The sequence below is a fragment of the Podarcis vaucheri genome, assembly GCF_965113315.1.
Source record: "Podarcis vaucheri genome assembly, chromosome: 13".
Lineage (NCBI taxonomy): Eukaryota > Metazoa > Chordata > Lepidosauria > Squamata > Lacertidae > Podarcis > Podarcis vaucheri.
The window spans coordinates 26,450,341-26,465,485 of NC_138751.1; the positions used below are offsets into that span (position 1 = coordinate 26,450,341).

The 15,145-nt window shown below is 39.1% G+C and overlaps 2 protein-coding genes across 2 annotated transcripts; both read left to right on the forward strand.

The window, feature by feature from the left end:
• Positions 1-580: 580 nt before the first annotated feature.
• LOC309516578 (olfactory receptor 13H1-like) lies at positions 581-1,528 on the forward strand (the record flags this gene model as incomplete). Its single annotated transcript, XM_082195339.1, has 1 exon — positions 581-1,528. The coding sequence occupies one exon, from the start codon at positions 581-583 to the stop codon at positions 1,526-1,528; it is 948 nt and encodes a 315-aa protein (XP_082051465.1).
• A 2,412-nt stretch (positions 1,529-3,940) lies between these two features.
• Positions 3,941-6,194, forward strand: LOC309516579 (olfactory receptor 13H1-like; the record flags this gene model as incomplete). Its single annotated transcript, XM_082195340.1, has 2 exons — positions 3,941-3,979; positions 5,236-6,194. Exon 2 carries the CDS (start codon positions 5,247-5,249, stop codon positions 6,192-6,194), a length of 948 nt encoding a protein of 315 aa, XP_082051466.1. The 5' UTR covers positions 3,941-3,979; positions 5,236-5,246.
• Between the last annotated feature and the right edge of the window lie 8,951 nt (positions 6,195-15,145).

The following is a 15,145-nucleotide window of genomic DNA, read 5'->3' on the forward strand; positions in this document are numbered from 1 at the left end:
GATGCTCGGGTTGCGAACGTGATCTGTGCATGGGCGGGTAGCGATTAGGTGCTTCTGCGCATGCCCAAAGCACCATTTAGTGCTTCTGCGCATGCGCAAGCACTGAAACCTGTTCCAGTTCCAGGTTTGGCGCAGTGTGCAACCAGAAATCACATAACCCAAAGCATCTGTAACCCGAGGTATGACTGTAGTATTGTCTGAAATTTATTGTATTTAAAATTTGAGGTTCAGGTAGAACTCTCCTCTCTGACACCGCAATTTTTAAATGCAAGGTGTTTTCTCTATATCCAACCATGTTCTCTGAAGTGATATAGTCGTGGAAACATTTTACAACCTCATCAGCTGTTTATGTGAACCCAGACACCAAAGGAGACCAAAAGTTCAACAACAACAACATCATCATCATAGTATCCTACCCTTTATCTACAGATAAAGGGTGGCATACTATGTTGTTGTTGTTGTGGAAGGCAGTTCACAACAGTTCACAGCATAGAGCGCTGTTATTTTAAATTTGCTTAAGTATAGCTATTTTCAAATTATTCACATTGTATTTCTTTTGCTATGTTCCAGGCCAGCCTTTATGCAGGAAGTAGGCGAAAATGAGACAGCTGTGACTGAATTTATCCTCATCGGCTGGTCAGGTCGACCCAAGTCAAGGATGGTTTTAATGACAGTTTTTATAATTTCCTACTTCATAACAGTTCTTGGGAATGGACTTATTGTTGTGGTAGTGATATGTGACCCACGGCTCCACAACCCCATGTATTTTTTCCTCTGCAATTTGTCCATTATTGACCTCTGCCTCACAACAACGTCACTCCCACAATCTATAGCCAACTGCTTAGTGGATAGGCCTGTAATGTCTCTTGCTGCATGCTATACACAAATGTATTCTATTCTCTTATTTGGTACAACTGAATGTTTCTTCCTGGCTGTTATGGCTTATGACAGATACATTGCCATCTCCAATCCACTGCGCTACACACTCATCATTAACAGGACAGTGTGCATCATGTTGGCTACTTCCACATGGATAGCAGCCTTTCTTATAACAGTAGCCCCTTGTCTTGCTAAGCCAGCTAGGTTTTGTGGAAACAATGAGGTGGACCATATAGGATGTGAATTCAAATCTATGTTTAAGCTCATTTGTACGGATACCTCTATGAGCCAAATAAGTGTATACTTCACCAGCACTTTGTCACTGATTATTCCCCTTAGTTTTATTCTTTTCTCCTACATGCGCATTCTAGCAGCCATTGTAAGAATGCACTCAGAAGGAGGCAGAATGAAGGCTTTCTCTACATGTGGGTCTCACCTGGCGGTAGTGACTATGTACTATGGCACAGCCATATTTGTCTACCTTTTCCCTCAGAATGAGAAGACTCATGAGATGGAAAAAGTACTTGCAGCATTCAGTGCAGTGCTTACACCTGTGTTTAACCCTTTAGTTTACACACTCAGAAACCAGGAAGTTTTAGGAGCACTGAAGAGACTTTTAGGTAACAAAAAGCCAGGCATCACATACTAAACTTGTTTATGCAGCTGTTTTAGTTGCAATGTTCCTTCATAATGTGAAGCAACATTTCCTTGATTGTCCCATAGTGTCACTTCTTTTTACTGTTTTTGGCAATGAAATGGAAATACACTACAAATGTAACAGGAATGTAAAGTTAACGTTCATGTTATGGCATATCTTATCCAAAAATATAATTACCTACAAAATGTGAACTTAGCTGTGGTGTTATTTTTATTCTCCCTGTCTTATAAACCTATCAACAGCTTGATCTCTAGCTCAGCAGAGTCTCAATATTGGTGGCCCATTCTTGTATATAGAATTTGCCCAGGAATCTCAATTAATGGTCCTGCAATAAGAACACATATTCCATCTTGGGTGCTTCACAAGTTGGATATAATGGTAGTTCAAGAACTGAAACTCAAAAATATACTTTTGGTGAAAATAGTGTTTGCATCTCAGCAGCAGACTGACAGGCTGTTACCTGCTTTTGGCTCGCTCCTAAGACGGGCTTCGTTTCATTTTAGTTGATGGGTTCTATCAGTTTGGGTGGGGAGCAGACATTTTGCCTGAATCCACCAAGTGAAATAAAAGAGGAGGAGAAATATGATTTTCAATGGAGAAGGAGGGGGAATTACAATTGTCACAAAAAGATTTTGCATCAGTCATGGCTCGTGACTGAAACATTGTTGTCACCAATCCATGAGTACTACACAGATCATTAAGAGGGTGGTTTGCATCATGTTGGTCACTGTTACTTGGGCTTTCATAATTATTGTAATCCCATGTCTTGATGAGACAGATAAATTGCTTGGGGAAAATGAGATTGACCATGTAGGATATGAATTCAAATCTTTCTGTAAGCCTAGTTGTATGGATACTTTCTCAGAGTGACAAAAATTGTTCTGACATGGTTTCTATTCTTTATCCCTATTACATACTTTTGGAAATGTAATGTTGACTGCCTTATTTTTCTTCAGTGTCATGCTCATTCAGTCAATTTATTGTATATAGCCAAAGGCCTTCACAATGAACAACAGGGGGCAACAGCAAGGTATTTCTCTAAAATCACACCATAACCTTTAAAGTCTATGGTGTAAAAGCCTACAGCATAAACATTTACAGCATAAAAAATTAGAATTACAATGCACTAACATAACTGGAGCAAAGCTTCTTATCTTCCAGTCCAAATTTGGCTACCAGTTTGTAGATATTTATTGACTAAGAGTTCAACTATCACTGGGGGGGGGGGGTTAGATTGACCTGAAAATCAATAAAGAATAGGAGATAAAAAATCTCTGAGCACTATTTATAAATTTATAAAAACAATTAACAATACATTATATCGTCAACCTGCTTACATCCATAAATGCATTTCCTTTCCATATGAGCTATTTCAATGTATTTCGCCTCTAAATATGCTGAAGGCATCTGCTGAAACCTAAGTTCAACAAAGGCCCTATATAATTGTGAAAAAGTCAGCCTTTCAAGGTAGTGAGGCCTTGAATGGTTGTTTTTAATTTGAGGGTATCAAATAGAGTAACAGGCAGAAAAAAATGGATTTTTTAAATTGGTTAGCACCATAACTGAAGTTCCAAGTTCTAAGTTCACGTAAACTAAGTGATAAAGATTGTCTTGACACTTCTGTGCCGAACTTCCTGTCCTTAGTTGCTCCAACCAGCAGAGCATGGTAAGAATATGGTCTTCAAAGGTCTACATCATTTAGGCTAGATCAATTATGGCTGCTATCAGGGGAAGACCCAAAGTTCTAAGATGAGCTGGTGGGGTCCCATGAGGTGACAGTAGGAGGCCCTGTAGGAGCCTGTTCATGACACTTAGCATGTGGTGGTGATCAAAACCTTGGGATTTACATGTTGAATGCTTAAAGTTTTCTTTTTTAAATGTAAAACAAATTAGTCAATGGAGATTCGTTCATGTGGGAACCCACAAAGAAGAAATACAAGTCAGAAATAATAAAGTCATCTTCACCTTTACCGATTTGTGGAAATGACTGTGATTTACTTGTATTTATTTACTCACATGTAAACCTGAATCTATATTCTATAAATAAAAGGAGTCACATAAAACTATAGAAACATCAGACCAAGGGAAGTCAGGAACCATAAATGCTGTAGCTAATCTCAGGCATTCATTGTGAGTCCTTTATTTGAAGAGGAATTTTTAATGTATTGATAGATGAGCTAAGATAAGAACTGCTCAGAATTTTAGGGACATATGTAAAGTACTAGCTTTTAACACGACAAGAACTTTACTATCTATATTCTGCCTTCTGAATCCTTTTGAATTACCTTTGGGTCATTTTGCAGATTTATGCTAAATGGAACAGCATCCTTAACGTGGGGTTTTTTTTGCAGGGGGAGGGCGAGAAATGCTCAATGCTCTGAAGGATTTTTTCCACGATTCCCCCTCCAATCTTCAGTGAGTAAAAAACCCCAACAATAAATGGTAAGCTATTTTGTTTATTCGTTACACATTTTTTAAATATTGTGGTCACTTCATGAGGCTTGGCTTAATAGGTTTCTCACTGTTCTTGTATGGACTAGCTTATTTGTGCCATGAAGTATTCCAAATTACATCTTACACATTTATACATTTTCTCTTAAGATCACCATTTCAGGGAAGCCGGTTGAATGATCTAAATTCAAAATGAGGGGTAATCAATTAAACAGCAACCAGAAATACTTTCAATCAATTGCAAACATTTCATTCTACATACCTTGGAAATCTGTTGGCGGAAGGGAATAAATCCACTAAATAATTGTGTGGAAGCATCCAGATATAATAATGAAATGAATGAATGCAATTCTATATTTTTCTACTCAGAAGTCCCATTAAAATCAATGCTTACTTGTAGAAAAGTTGATATAGTATTGCAGTCAGATAAAAAGTCCAGTTGTAAAGGTACTATTTCTTCCAAATGGAGGTCTCATATTTCTCATAGGAGCATAAGTTTTGTCATGCTTTGTCATGCATTGTCAGTTCAGTGCTTCTAATCAGCGCCTCTCACTGTCAAAGCTGGTGTTACATGAGCTTTTCACAAGCATAACATGAATATACCACCTATTCTTCTTTGTTCCATCTTTGAAGTAAGATGTTTGAACATTACACACTTTGACCATTACAAGCATAGTAGAGACAGCCTTGTACAAATGAATTTCATTATGACTATTTCTCTGTAGACTCAGTGCTTGTAAAGGAAGTCACCTACTACCTCAACTCTCTTTATATTAGAAAAATGAGTAGTGTAGAAATGTCTTAGAAATTTCATATGGTACTTCTGGTGAATGACATCTTTCTTTTCCTCTTGGAAATTATTTTAATAGGATTAAGGGAATATTTATTTAAAATTTGTTTCATTCTGTATGGTTGTCTAGAGCTACACATTTGTTGTAATTTCTACTAATTTTCAGTTTAAGAATTTACACATGCAGTGTAAGGGAACTTTGCAGCTTCTGTTATAATATCAGTATGAAGGCATTAGGGTAGTAGAATTAGACTAAATCAAACCTAAGATCATAGAATCATAGAATCATAGAGTTAGTCACATTTAGGTTTTGTTGAAATTCATGGGACTGATGGCTAATTTTTCACACTGAATTCAATGAAACCCAAGTACTACTAGCATATTAGACCTGACCAGGTTTTAATGATTTTATAATGGCTATAGAAATCCAAATGGCATTTGGTTTCTTTTGCTTCAGGTAACATCCTGATGCCACAACTAGGAGAACTGAATAATACTGAGATAACTGAATTCGTCCTCATTGGATTCTCAGGGAAACCCAAGACAAGGATGGGTTTAATGAGCTTTCTTATCTTAGCCTACTTGGTGACAATAATTGGAAATGGACTCATTCTTTTTGTATACGTAGCTGAGCCCCGGCTTCATAATCCAATGTATTTTTTTCTTTGCAATTTGTCCATACTTGATGTCTGTTACACCACAACTTCAGTCCCTCAAGCTATTGCCAACTGCTTGCTGGACAGACCGGTCATGTCCTTTAACATGTGCTACCTTCAAATGTACACTGGCTTATACCTTGGATCAACAGAATGCTTCCTGCTTGCTGTCATGGCTTATGACCGATATATTGCCATCTCCAATCCCTTACGTTATATGGTCATCATGAACTGGAAAGTTTGCATTGCTTTGGCAGCTATCTCCTGGGTAGGTGCCTTCATGCTCTCTATAGTTCCTTGTCTTGCTAACCCAGCACGTTTTTGTGGACACAATGAAGTGGATCAGATAACATGTGAGCTCACAGCCCTCATGAAATTAATTTGCTCAGATAACACTGTGGGCCAGCTTGTTATGTATTTTACAAGCAGCTTCACTCTCCTCTTCCCCTTCTCTTTCATCCTCTTTTCCTATTTACGTATTATTGTGGCCATCCTAAGGATTCATTCGTCAGGTGGGAGGTGGAAAGCTTTCTCCACTTGTGGTTCCCACTTGACTGTGGTGTGCATCTACTATGGAACATGCATATTCACCTATCTAAAACCTCAGTCTAAGGTGATGGAAGAAAAAGACAAAGTTATAACTGTGATTTATGGAACCGTTGTTCCTCTGTTAAACCCGCTAATCTACACACTGCGAAACCAAGAAGTGAAAGGTGCACTTAAAAGGCTGACTGGGAAGAAACAGAGATCTCAGCATTGAATCTGTATTTATTTATTTATGAATTCATATATATATATATATATATATATATATATATATATATATATATGCTTTCGTAGATTTTCACGGGTACAGGAATGCAGGTTTTGGTGTCTTCGGGTGTCTTCCCGTGTAAGAGTCGGGGTGTCTGTGCGACGTTTCGACGAGGTCTCACTCGTCATCTTCAGGCTGGTGCTTTCGGCTTCTTGTTACTGGAACAGAGCAGAGTCTGGTGTTTGAGTTCCTATAAATACTGTTGAGGGGTGTGGTGTATAGCCTCCAACGTTCTGGGCAGAGAGGAAGTTCCTAGATTAGTGTGCCTTTTCTTCTTTTGTTCCTTAATTACTTGAGGGATATCTTGGGTGATTTCATGAGTGATATTCTGAATACCACTGGGTGGGTCATTAAGTGTAGATTAGTTGCTAAAGCTTTCGTGTCTTGACCTCTTGAGCTTGTGAAGAGTTTTTCTGAGAAGATGGCTGTGCTGCATTTAGTTGTGTTCTGGCTTGGCTTCGTGTATAGGGGCGAGCTGTGGTTTTGTGCCTTGTGCCAGCCAGATCTGTGTAGGGATTGCAGGGGGGTGCAGCATCCGGAGGTGCCACTATAGTTTGGCTACTGGATGGAGTCTGTAATATGTCTGTGGAGAGGGTCTGGGTTTGGGTCTGGTGTGGTTGATTGGTGACGGTGTTCTGTGTGCCTCTGGTTCTGGTGTCGGTTTTTGTGGGGAGGGCTAATTTCCAGATGTCTGGCAGGCGGGACGTGTCGTCACGCTTGTTCATGTTGTGAGGGTGTTTCTCTATCTCGATGGCTTCCATGATTATTCTCTTGTGGTGATGTTCCATGTTAAAGAGCAATTTGGAATCTGCAAAATTAATTTCGTGTCCTGTTTCTTTCATGTGTTGGAAAAGAGAGGAAGTTTTTTCTTCTTTTTTGACGGCATTCTTGTGTTCTGCGATACGTGCATTTATTCGTCTGTTTGTTTGTCCAATGTACGTGGCTGGGCAGACTTTGCAGGGTATTTCATAGACCCCTTGGTTTTCCAGCTGGATTTTGTCTTTTGGGTTTCTGAGGATATTGGCTATTTTTTGGTTGGTGCAGAAGGCTGTTTTGATATTGTGTTTATGGAGGATTTTGCTGATTTTGTCTGTAGTGCCCTTGATATAAGGAAGGAGGGCCATGCCATTGTTTTCTTCTGTGTCTTGGTTTTTGGGGGGTGTTTCTTTTTGGATTAGCTTCGTAACCCTGTTTTTCTGGTATCCATTGGCGATTAACACATTTGAGAGATTCTGTAACTCAGTTGTCAAGTGGTCTTTGTCAGCCAGGCGTTTGGTTCTGGAGATGAGAGTCTTGGCTACGGAGTTTATTTGTGCAGGGTGGTGGTGTGATTGTGCATGTAAGTAGCGGTTGGTGTGTGTTTTTTTCCGGTAGATAGTGTGTCCTAGGGAGCCATCAGGTTTTTTGTAGATTAGGACGTCAAGAAAGGGGAGTTGGTTGTTGTCTTCTATTTCCATAGTGAATTGTATTTTGGGGTGTAAACTCCGTATAAACTCCGTAGCCAAGACTCTCATCTCCAGAACCAAATGCCTGGCTGACAAAGACCACTTGACAACTGAGTTACAGAATCTCTCAAATGTGTTAATCGCCAATGGATACCAGAAAAACAGGGTTACGAAGCTAATCCAAAAAGAAACACCCCCCAAAAACCAAGACACAGAAGAAAACAATGGCATGGCCCTCCTTCCTTATATCAAGGGCACTACAGACAAAATCAGCAAAATCCTCCATAAACACAATATCAAAACAGCCTTCTGCACCAACCAAAAAATAGCCAATATCCTCAGAAACCCAAAAGACAAAATCCAGCTGGAAAACCAAGGGGTCTATGAAATACCCTGCAAAGTCTGCCCAGCCACGTACATTGGACAAACAAACAGACGAATAAATGCACGTATCGCAGAACACAAGAATGCCGTCAAAAAAGAAGAAAAAACTTCCTCTCTTTTCCAACACATGAAAGAAACAGGACACGAAATTAATTTTGCAGATTCCAAATTGCTCTTTAACATGGAACATCACCACAAGAGAATAATCATGGAAGCCATCGAGATAGAGAAACACCCTCACAACATGAACAAGCGTGACGACACGTCCCGCCTGCCAGACATCTGGAAATTAGCCCTCCCCACAAAAACCGACACCAGAACCAGAGGCACACAGAACGCCGTCACCAATCAACCACACCAGACCCAAACCCAGACCCTCTCCACAGACATATTACAGACTCCATCCAGTAGCCAAACTATAGTGGCACCTCCGGATGCTGCACCCCCCTGCAATCCCTACACAGATCTGGCTGGCACAAGGCACAAAACCACAGCTCGCCCCTATACACGAAGCCAAGCCAGAGCACAACTAAATGCAGCACAGCCATCTTCTCAGAAAAACTCTTCACAAGCTCAAGAGGTCAAGACACGAAAGCTTTAGCAACTAATCTACACTTAATGACCCACCCAGTGGTATTCAGAATATCACTCATGAAATCACCCAAGATATCCCTCAAGTAATTAAGGAACAAAAGAAGAAAAGGCACACTAATCTAGGAACTTCCTCTCTGCCCAGAACGTTGGAGGCTATACACCACACCCCTCAACAGTATTTATAGGAACTCAAACACCAGACTCTGCTCTGTTCCAGTAACAAGAAGCCGAAAGCACCAGCCTGAAGATGACGAGTGAGACCTCGTCGAAACGTCGCACAGACACCCCGACTCTTACACGGGAAGACACCCGAAGACACCAAAACCTGCATATATATATATATATATATATATATATATATATATATATATATATATATTGCTTTTTTCTTAAAAAGGGGGTACTCTCATTTTCCTACTCATATTGAAATACTGCCCCTCACTGAGGCCAAACCTAGATTCACAAAATGTTTAGGGATATGCATATCCCCGTATCCACCCAGAAAAAAGCACTGTATATATATAATGTGTCCAATGTGGTTTCCGCTTTAGAAAGACTATTAGGGATTTCAGCCTAAAGGTCATGAAAATGCCTGTCTTTTGTATTTCCTTAGGGCCAATATAGACCAGATGGGGTTGGCCATATTTATGGTTCATGTGTCTGTCATATTACCAAACAAGGTGGGGTGTGTGTGTGTGAAGTTTCTTTTATGTCAAGAGTTGTGCTTGGTTTTATAGAGCTGAACCTTCCTCACCCAATTCTGTTGCTTCCTACACATCTCACTTCCAGTACATCAGCAATTTACTGGTGGAAGAATAGGATGTGTGTGAGATGAGAAGGCTCAGTTCCATACTTCCATTCAATAGGTTTTAAACATCCTCACCTTGCCTTCACTTTATATGATAATGAGGCAGACATGTACAAATTCACTCTTCTTCTATCTGCATTTGCCCTATTTCACATGATAATTTTGTCCTCAAAATAATACTTACTATTTCCCCCAAAATATATTAGCATCATCAGCATCACTAGTGTAAAATTAGTAAAACTCATTTAAACATGTTTTTCTGTATATATCTACTGTAAGTGTTTTACTATATGTATATTGGGTCTTGGGCTATCTTACCCAAAGGTTTCAAGCTAGAATAAGCCGATAGAAATATAATTTTTCTCTGTCTTGATACACCAAAATGTAAGGAAGAAACAAACTGTAAGGAGCATTAACACTCCCCCAATTATTATATATATATACTTTCCAGGTGCATGTATATATCTGCGTATGTAATGAACCAATAATAAAATTATAAGTTATCAAAAGTAACTTTGTTGAAATGAGTTTATCATAGTCATATTTACACTTTGGGTTGGGGGACAGCAATCTAAGAACTAATAATTGAAGTAAAATGTGTCTTAACCAGTGGTTAGAGATAATGAAGCAGTCCATAACTGTAATATATAGTTACTGACTCACACTTGCATGCACAAAAGCATTAACTTGCACCCTGAGTGACTCTCCGAAGCCTTTGTGCTCGCTCTCACTCTCTCTCACATTGCATTGGAATGTGTTTATGCCTACACTCCAGATAGCCATCACCAGTCACGGCCCACCTGATGCCCCGATCCTCAAACTGGGCGAGAACAACCTTGTCATTTGAAAAAGTACGGACTTGATTTTGACAGCAATCGCTGACCTGGAACAACTGCAGTCTGCATCTTTTGGTCGTAGCTCCTCCCACATTGTCAGTGGCGTGGCACAATGAGATCAGCCACCTAAACTATGCCCTTGTAAAAATCAATAGGGCCTTGTGACAAGTAATGCAGCATCTTCAGCGTCGCATAATTCAATACCCAGACATTAAGCCCAATATGCCCAAATTGTTTCATCCTGATGGTGTCCATTTCTTGGGAAATGAGCATTGGGTAAAACCTGTGTTTTGCGATGAATCCACCCCCTGAATAGACTCTGTCGTGCCTCAGTTGCCCCAGAAGGGGGGGCTGAGAGGGATACACACCCAATGCCTATGCCAGGGGTCAGCAAACTAAGGCCCGGAGGCCGGATGCAGCCCACCAGGATTGTAAATCTGGCCCTCAGACCCTGCGGACCCTGCTGCCTACGCGGTCAGTCCCCACACTAAACTAGCACGGCACAGGGGCCTCGCCGCATGGGGACAGATTTCCACTACGCTGGCACGGCTTCGGAATGGCTGCAGGAAGTTCCTGCAGCCAATCCGAAGCTGCGGGCGCCTCTGGACGATGCCCCTTCCTGCTGAGGCAGCCGTGTATGGCCAAGAGCCAAGCAGAAGGAAGCAGCAGTGGCGGGGAGGCTGCCTCCACCACCCAGGCCAGTGGCCTGGGCTCTGCGCCCCGTGGACCCCTGGCCAAGGCACAGGACGACAACACTGCCAAAGAGAAGGCGGCAGTGGCGGCGGTGTGAGTAGCGGCAGGGGGTCCTTTCAGGAGAGGGTGGATCCAGTCCCCACAAGGTCTGAGGGACTCCTGAAAAAGTTTGTGGAACCCTGGCCTATGCCAAAGCTTCCTACATCTGAAATCAATAAAGTTGTGGCTGTTTAAATCCCAGACAGTTGTGTCCATTCATTTACCACTCAGCTATTAGGCACGCTGGGATGGGGGACAGCGGCTGGGCATGCAAATGAATCCTTAAAAAAAGAAAAAAGCAAGTTGAGTGCAAACTGAATGTTTGGAAATTTAAATAGATCACAATGATTTGCATTTATTTGTTTATTTGTCAAATATCTGTAAACCCTTTACTAGGGAAAAGAAAAAGTAGTTTTCAAGAAAATCTTTAAAGATAGGTTAGAATGCCAATGAAAAGCCAAATATTGAAAAACGGGTTCTGTTAAACAAAACATAATTTCAAATAAAAAAAGAATTTTTAAAACTCTTACACCTACTAAAATCACAGGGCTGCATAGGCTATTTGGAACAAAAGCATTTTCACACTTAAAATAAGTGTAGATGCTGCCACCTATACTTTATTTAACTGGATTCATGAGGTGAAATCAAAGCAAATCTTGATTGCTTTCTAGTGAACTCAGTGGAATTCCTTTTGATTAAATGGGTGAGGGCTATTCCCTCTGTTTGAAACATAGATGGTCTTGTGATCACTACTTCAGATTTATATGTTGAATAGTTATCGGTGGTTCTTGAGTGCTCTCAAGCAAATTAATCAGTAGAGATTAGGTCATGTGGGAATGCAGAAGGTTAAAGCAGAAATCAAGAACTAACATAAGGTTACTCCTGTTTACCTGAAAGTAACAATGCTTCAAGATGCATTTTCACTCAGATATAGATAGATCCAGCTGTTCAAGAATGGAAGATATGTTTCCTACATAGCTATGGTTATTGGATACCCAGATTACATAAGAAAAAGAACTTGTAAAGTGAATATGTTGTAGCTAGTTTGATACCTTCATTGTATAACTTTCTTTTTAATTCGCTAATAGTGGATCAAAAAGGATCAATAAAATGGATTCTTAAAATGTATTGGTGTGAGTGCACTACATTTGGAATAACCTTAAGGAAGAATTTAAAATATTTATTTTTAATCTGTAAAGAACTCCAACTTAGCTTCAAAAGCTCTTTCTCTCACCTTTCCCAAGTCTCTTGAAATTATTTTTGCATCATCCTGCTGTAACTCTGAAAAAAGGGGAACTACCACATTGCACCAATTTTTTTTAAGCATACTGTCACAACTGAGCAGATTATTCTCAATATTTGGAAGAGGTAACTTTCTCTTTTAATTGAGCTTATTACTTGTATTCCACTTACTTATAACTTAGTGCAACATTTTACATTAGGCGCTGAACCTCAGTTCAATAAAACTTCATTAGAAGTGTTTTATTGTTATTATTTTTCATATTTATTTTATACATTTTGTGTTTTTATGTTGCAAATCTCATTTATTTTGGATGAAGGTAAGTTAATAATAATAATAATAATAATAATAATAATAATAATAATAATAATATGCCTACTTACATCTCTCTCGCTGAAATCAAGTGGACTTTTAAGTTTTTAACTTATACAAAGTCTTACCCAGTGAAATGATTTTGAAATAACATAATATTGTGTCATTTTTCTGTATATGTGTGCTTGTGCAATCTGCAGTGTCATTTAGCTTGTAATTTTGCAGAAGAGGATAAGGAATCAACAACCTGCACCTGAAAAGGATGATAATCAACAAAACAATAAATAGGGATACTAAAATAGAATGCCAGTCAATTCAAAACAAAATATTGCTCATCTACTGTTAAAGATGTCTTAGAAATGTGAAAATGTAACAAATTTAAAATGGGCTTTAAGTAAAATAAATCTCCAGCACCTACATCATTTGATTATCATGAACTGGTAAAGTTGCATTGCATTGGTGTTTGTTCCATGGTTTGTTGGTTGTTTCATGGATTTCCTATGTTCCCTTTTCCCAGCCTTGCCTAAGCCAGCAGGGACTTGGAAACAATAGAATGTATCATGCAGCTTGTGATGTCAAAGCTTGCATTAAATGGGTCTGCTCAGCTGGTGCTATGGGTCACTTGGTTATGAAATACATTTACTGCTCTTTCCCCTTAACAGGTAATATTGTGGCCATTCTGCAACACTTTCCATCACATGGCAGGTGGGAAGCTCTCTCCCACTTGAACCCCACTTAGTTGTAGTTTGCATCTCTATGAAACTTGCCCATTCAAATATCTAAAAACCCAGTCTAATATCACACAAGATAGGCCTCAAAATTGCATTTTACTGACCAGTGATTTGTATGTTAAACAACTTAATCGACACACTGCCATTTATTAATTTATTTTTAAGTTTGAGATCTTTCCCCAAATATGAGTCTCTTTTAGAAAGTTGAAAAATAAAAATAAAAGCAAAACTGACCATAAATTACATGTGGGTTATTGCCCTGGGGGGGGGGCACTAATTAATGAGCTTAGAGTCCTTAGAGGCCAAAGAAAGAAAGGATGATTCCGTACCTGTTTGGTCTGACTTTATTTCATTTGTAAGCAAGGAAGAACATATTTTATTTGGTTTTATTTTATTTCTGATTTCATTTGACAGTGATCTATAATTGTATATGGACTATGTTTATTGTTGCCAAATCCTGTTTGATAATACTGTATTTTGTTGAATTTCGTATAACATTTCTTTTTAAAATAAAAAAATTAAAATATAGGCTTTTTGCCTGTAATATATGCAATTTATAGAAATAAGTCTTGACCAAGTTCTTATTGAATAATGTACATATTTTCCCCACTTGTTTTCCTTTTATTCTGTACGATCATTGGCTGTAAAACTAAAAATTGATTTAATTTGACCTACCGTATATAACCTGTTTGTGTGTGTCTATGATTCAGATTACAAACATTTTATTCTAGTTATAAAATTATCAATTTCAATATCATGTTTGTACTATTCTTTTTATAAATGCCTATATTATATGTAGCCAATACTTTCTCAAATATTGTGCATTTTCTGTTTCTTCCCTTGATCACCAAAAGCAAATTCCTTATGCAGAATCTAGGAGACATGAATGAGACTGACATCACTGAATTTGTCCTCATTGCATTTTCCGGACATCCCAAAATAAGAACAGGATTAGCGGCTTTGATGAGTATCATCTACTTAGGAAATGTTGTTGGAAATGGACTCATTGTCTTCTCATTGTCACAGCTGATCCTCGGCTTCACAATCCAATGTATTTTTTTCTTTGCAATCTGTCCATCATTGATATTGGTCTTTTTACTTTTTCAGTTCCACAATCTATTGCCAACTGTTTGGTGGACAGACCTGTCATGCCTTTTGCTTCATGTTACATTCAAATGTATGCTGGCATATACCTAGGAGGAACGGAATGTTTCCTGTTAGCAGTCATGGCTTATGACCGGTATGTTGCCATCTCCAGTCCTCTGCGTTATATGATTATCATGAACTGGAGAGTTTGTGTTGTTTTGGCTATTGCATCATGGACAATGGCCTTTTTGCTAGCTATTGTTCCCTGTCTTGCAAAACCAGCCCACTTCTGTGGACACAATGAGGTGGATTATTTTGCCTGTGAGCTCACAGCCCTCATGAAGTTGATGTGTTCAGACATGGCAGTGAGCCAACTGATCATGTACTTTACCAGCACCTTCACAGTACTTTTCCCCTTCTGCTTGATCCTTTTTTCCTATCCATGTATAATTGTGACCATTTTGAAAATAGATTCATCTGGTGGCAGAAATAAAGCTTTCTCTACTTGTGGATCTCACCTGGCTGTGGTGGTGGTTTTCTTTGGAAATGCTATAGTCCAATACATCAAGCCTCAATCTAAGGACAATCAGGATAGTGATAAATTTATTTTTGTCTTCAATGCAGCAATAATACCCATGTTAAACCCTTTAATCTATACACTGAGAAACCAAGATGTGCTGGGGACACTTAAAAGACTGATACGGAAGAAACTGTAATCATATTGTTGAC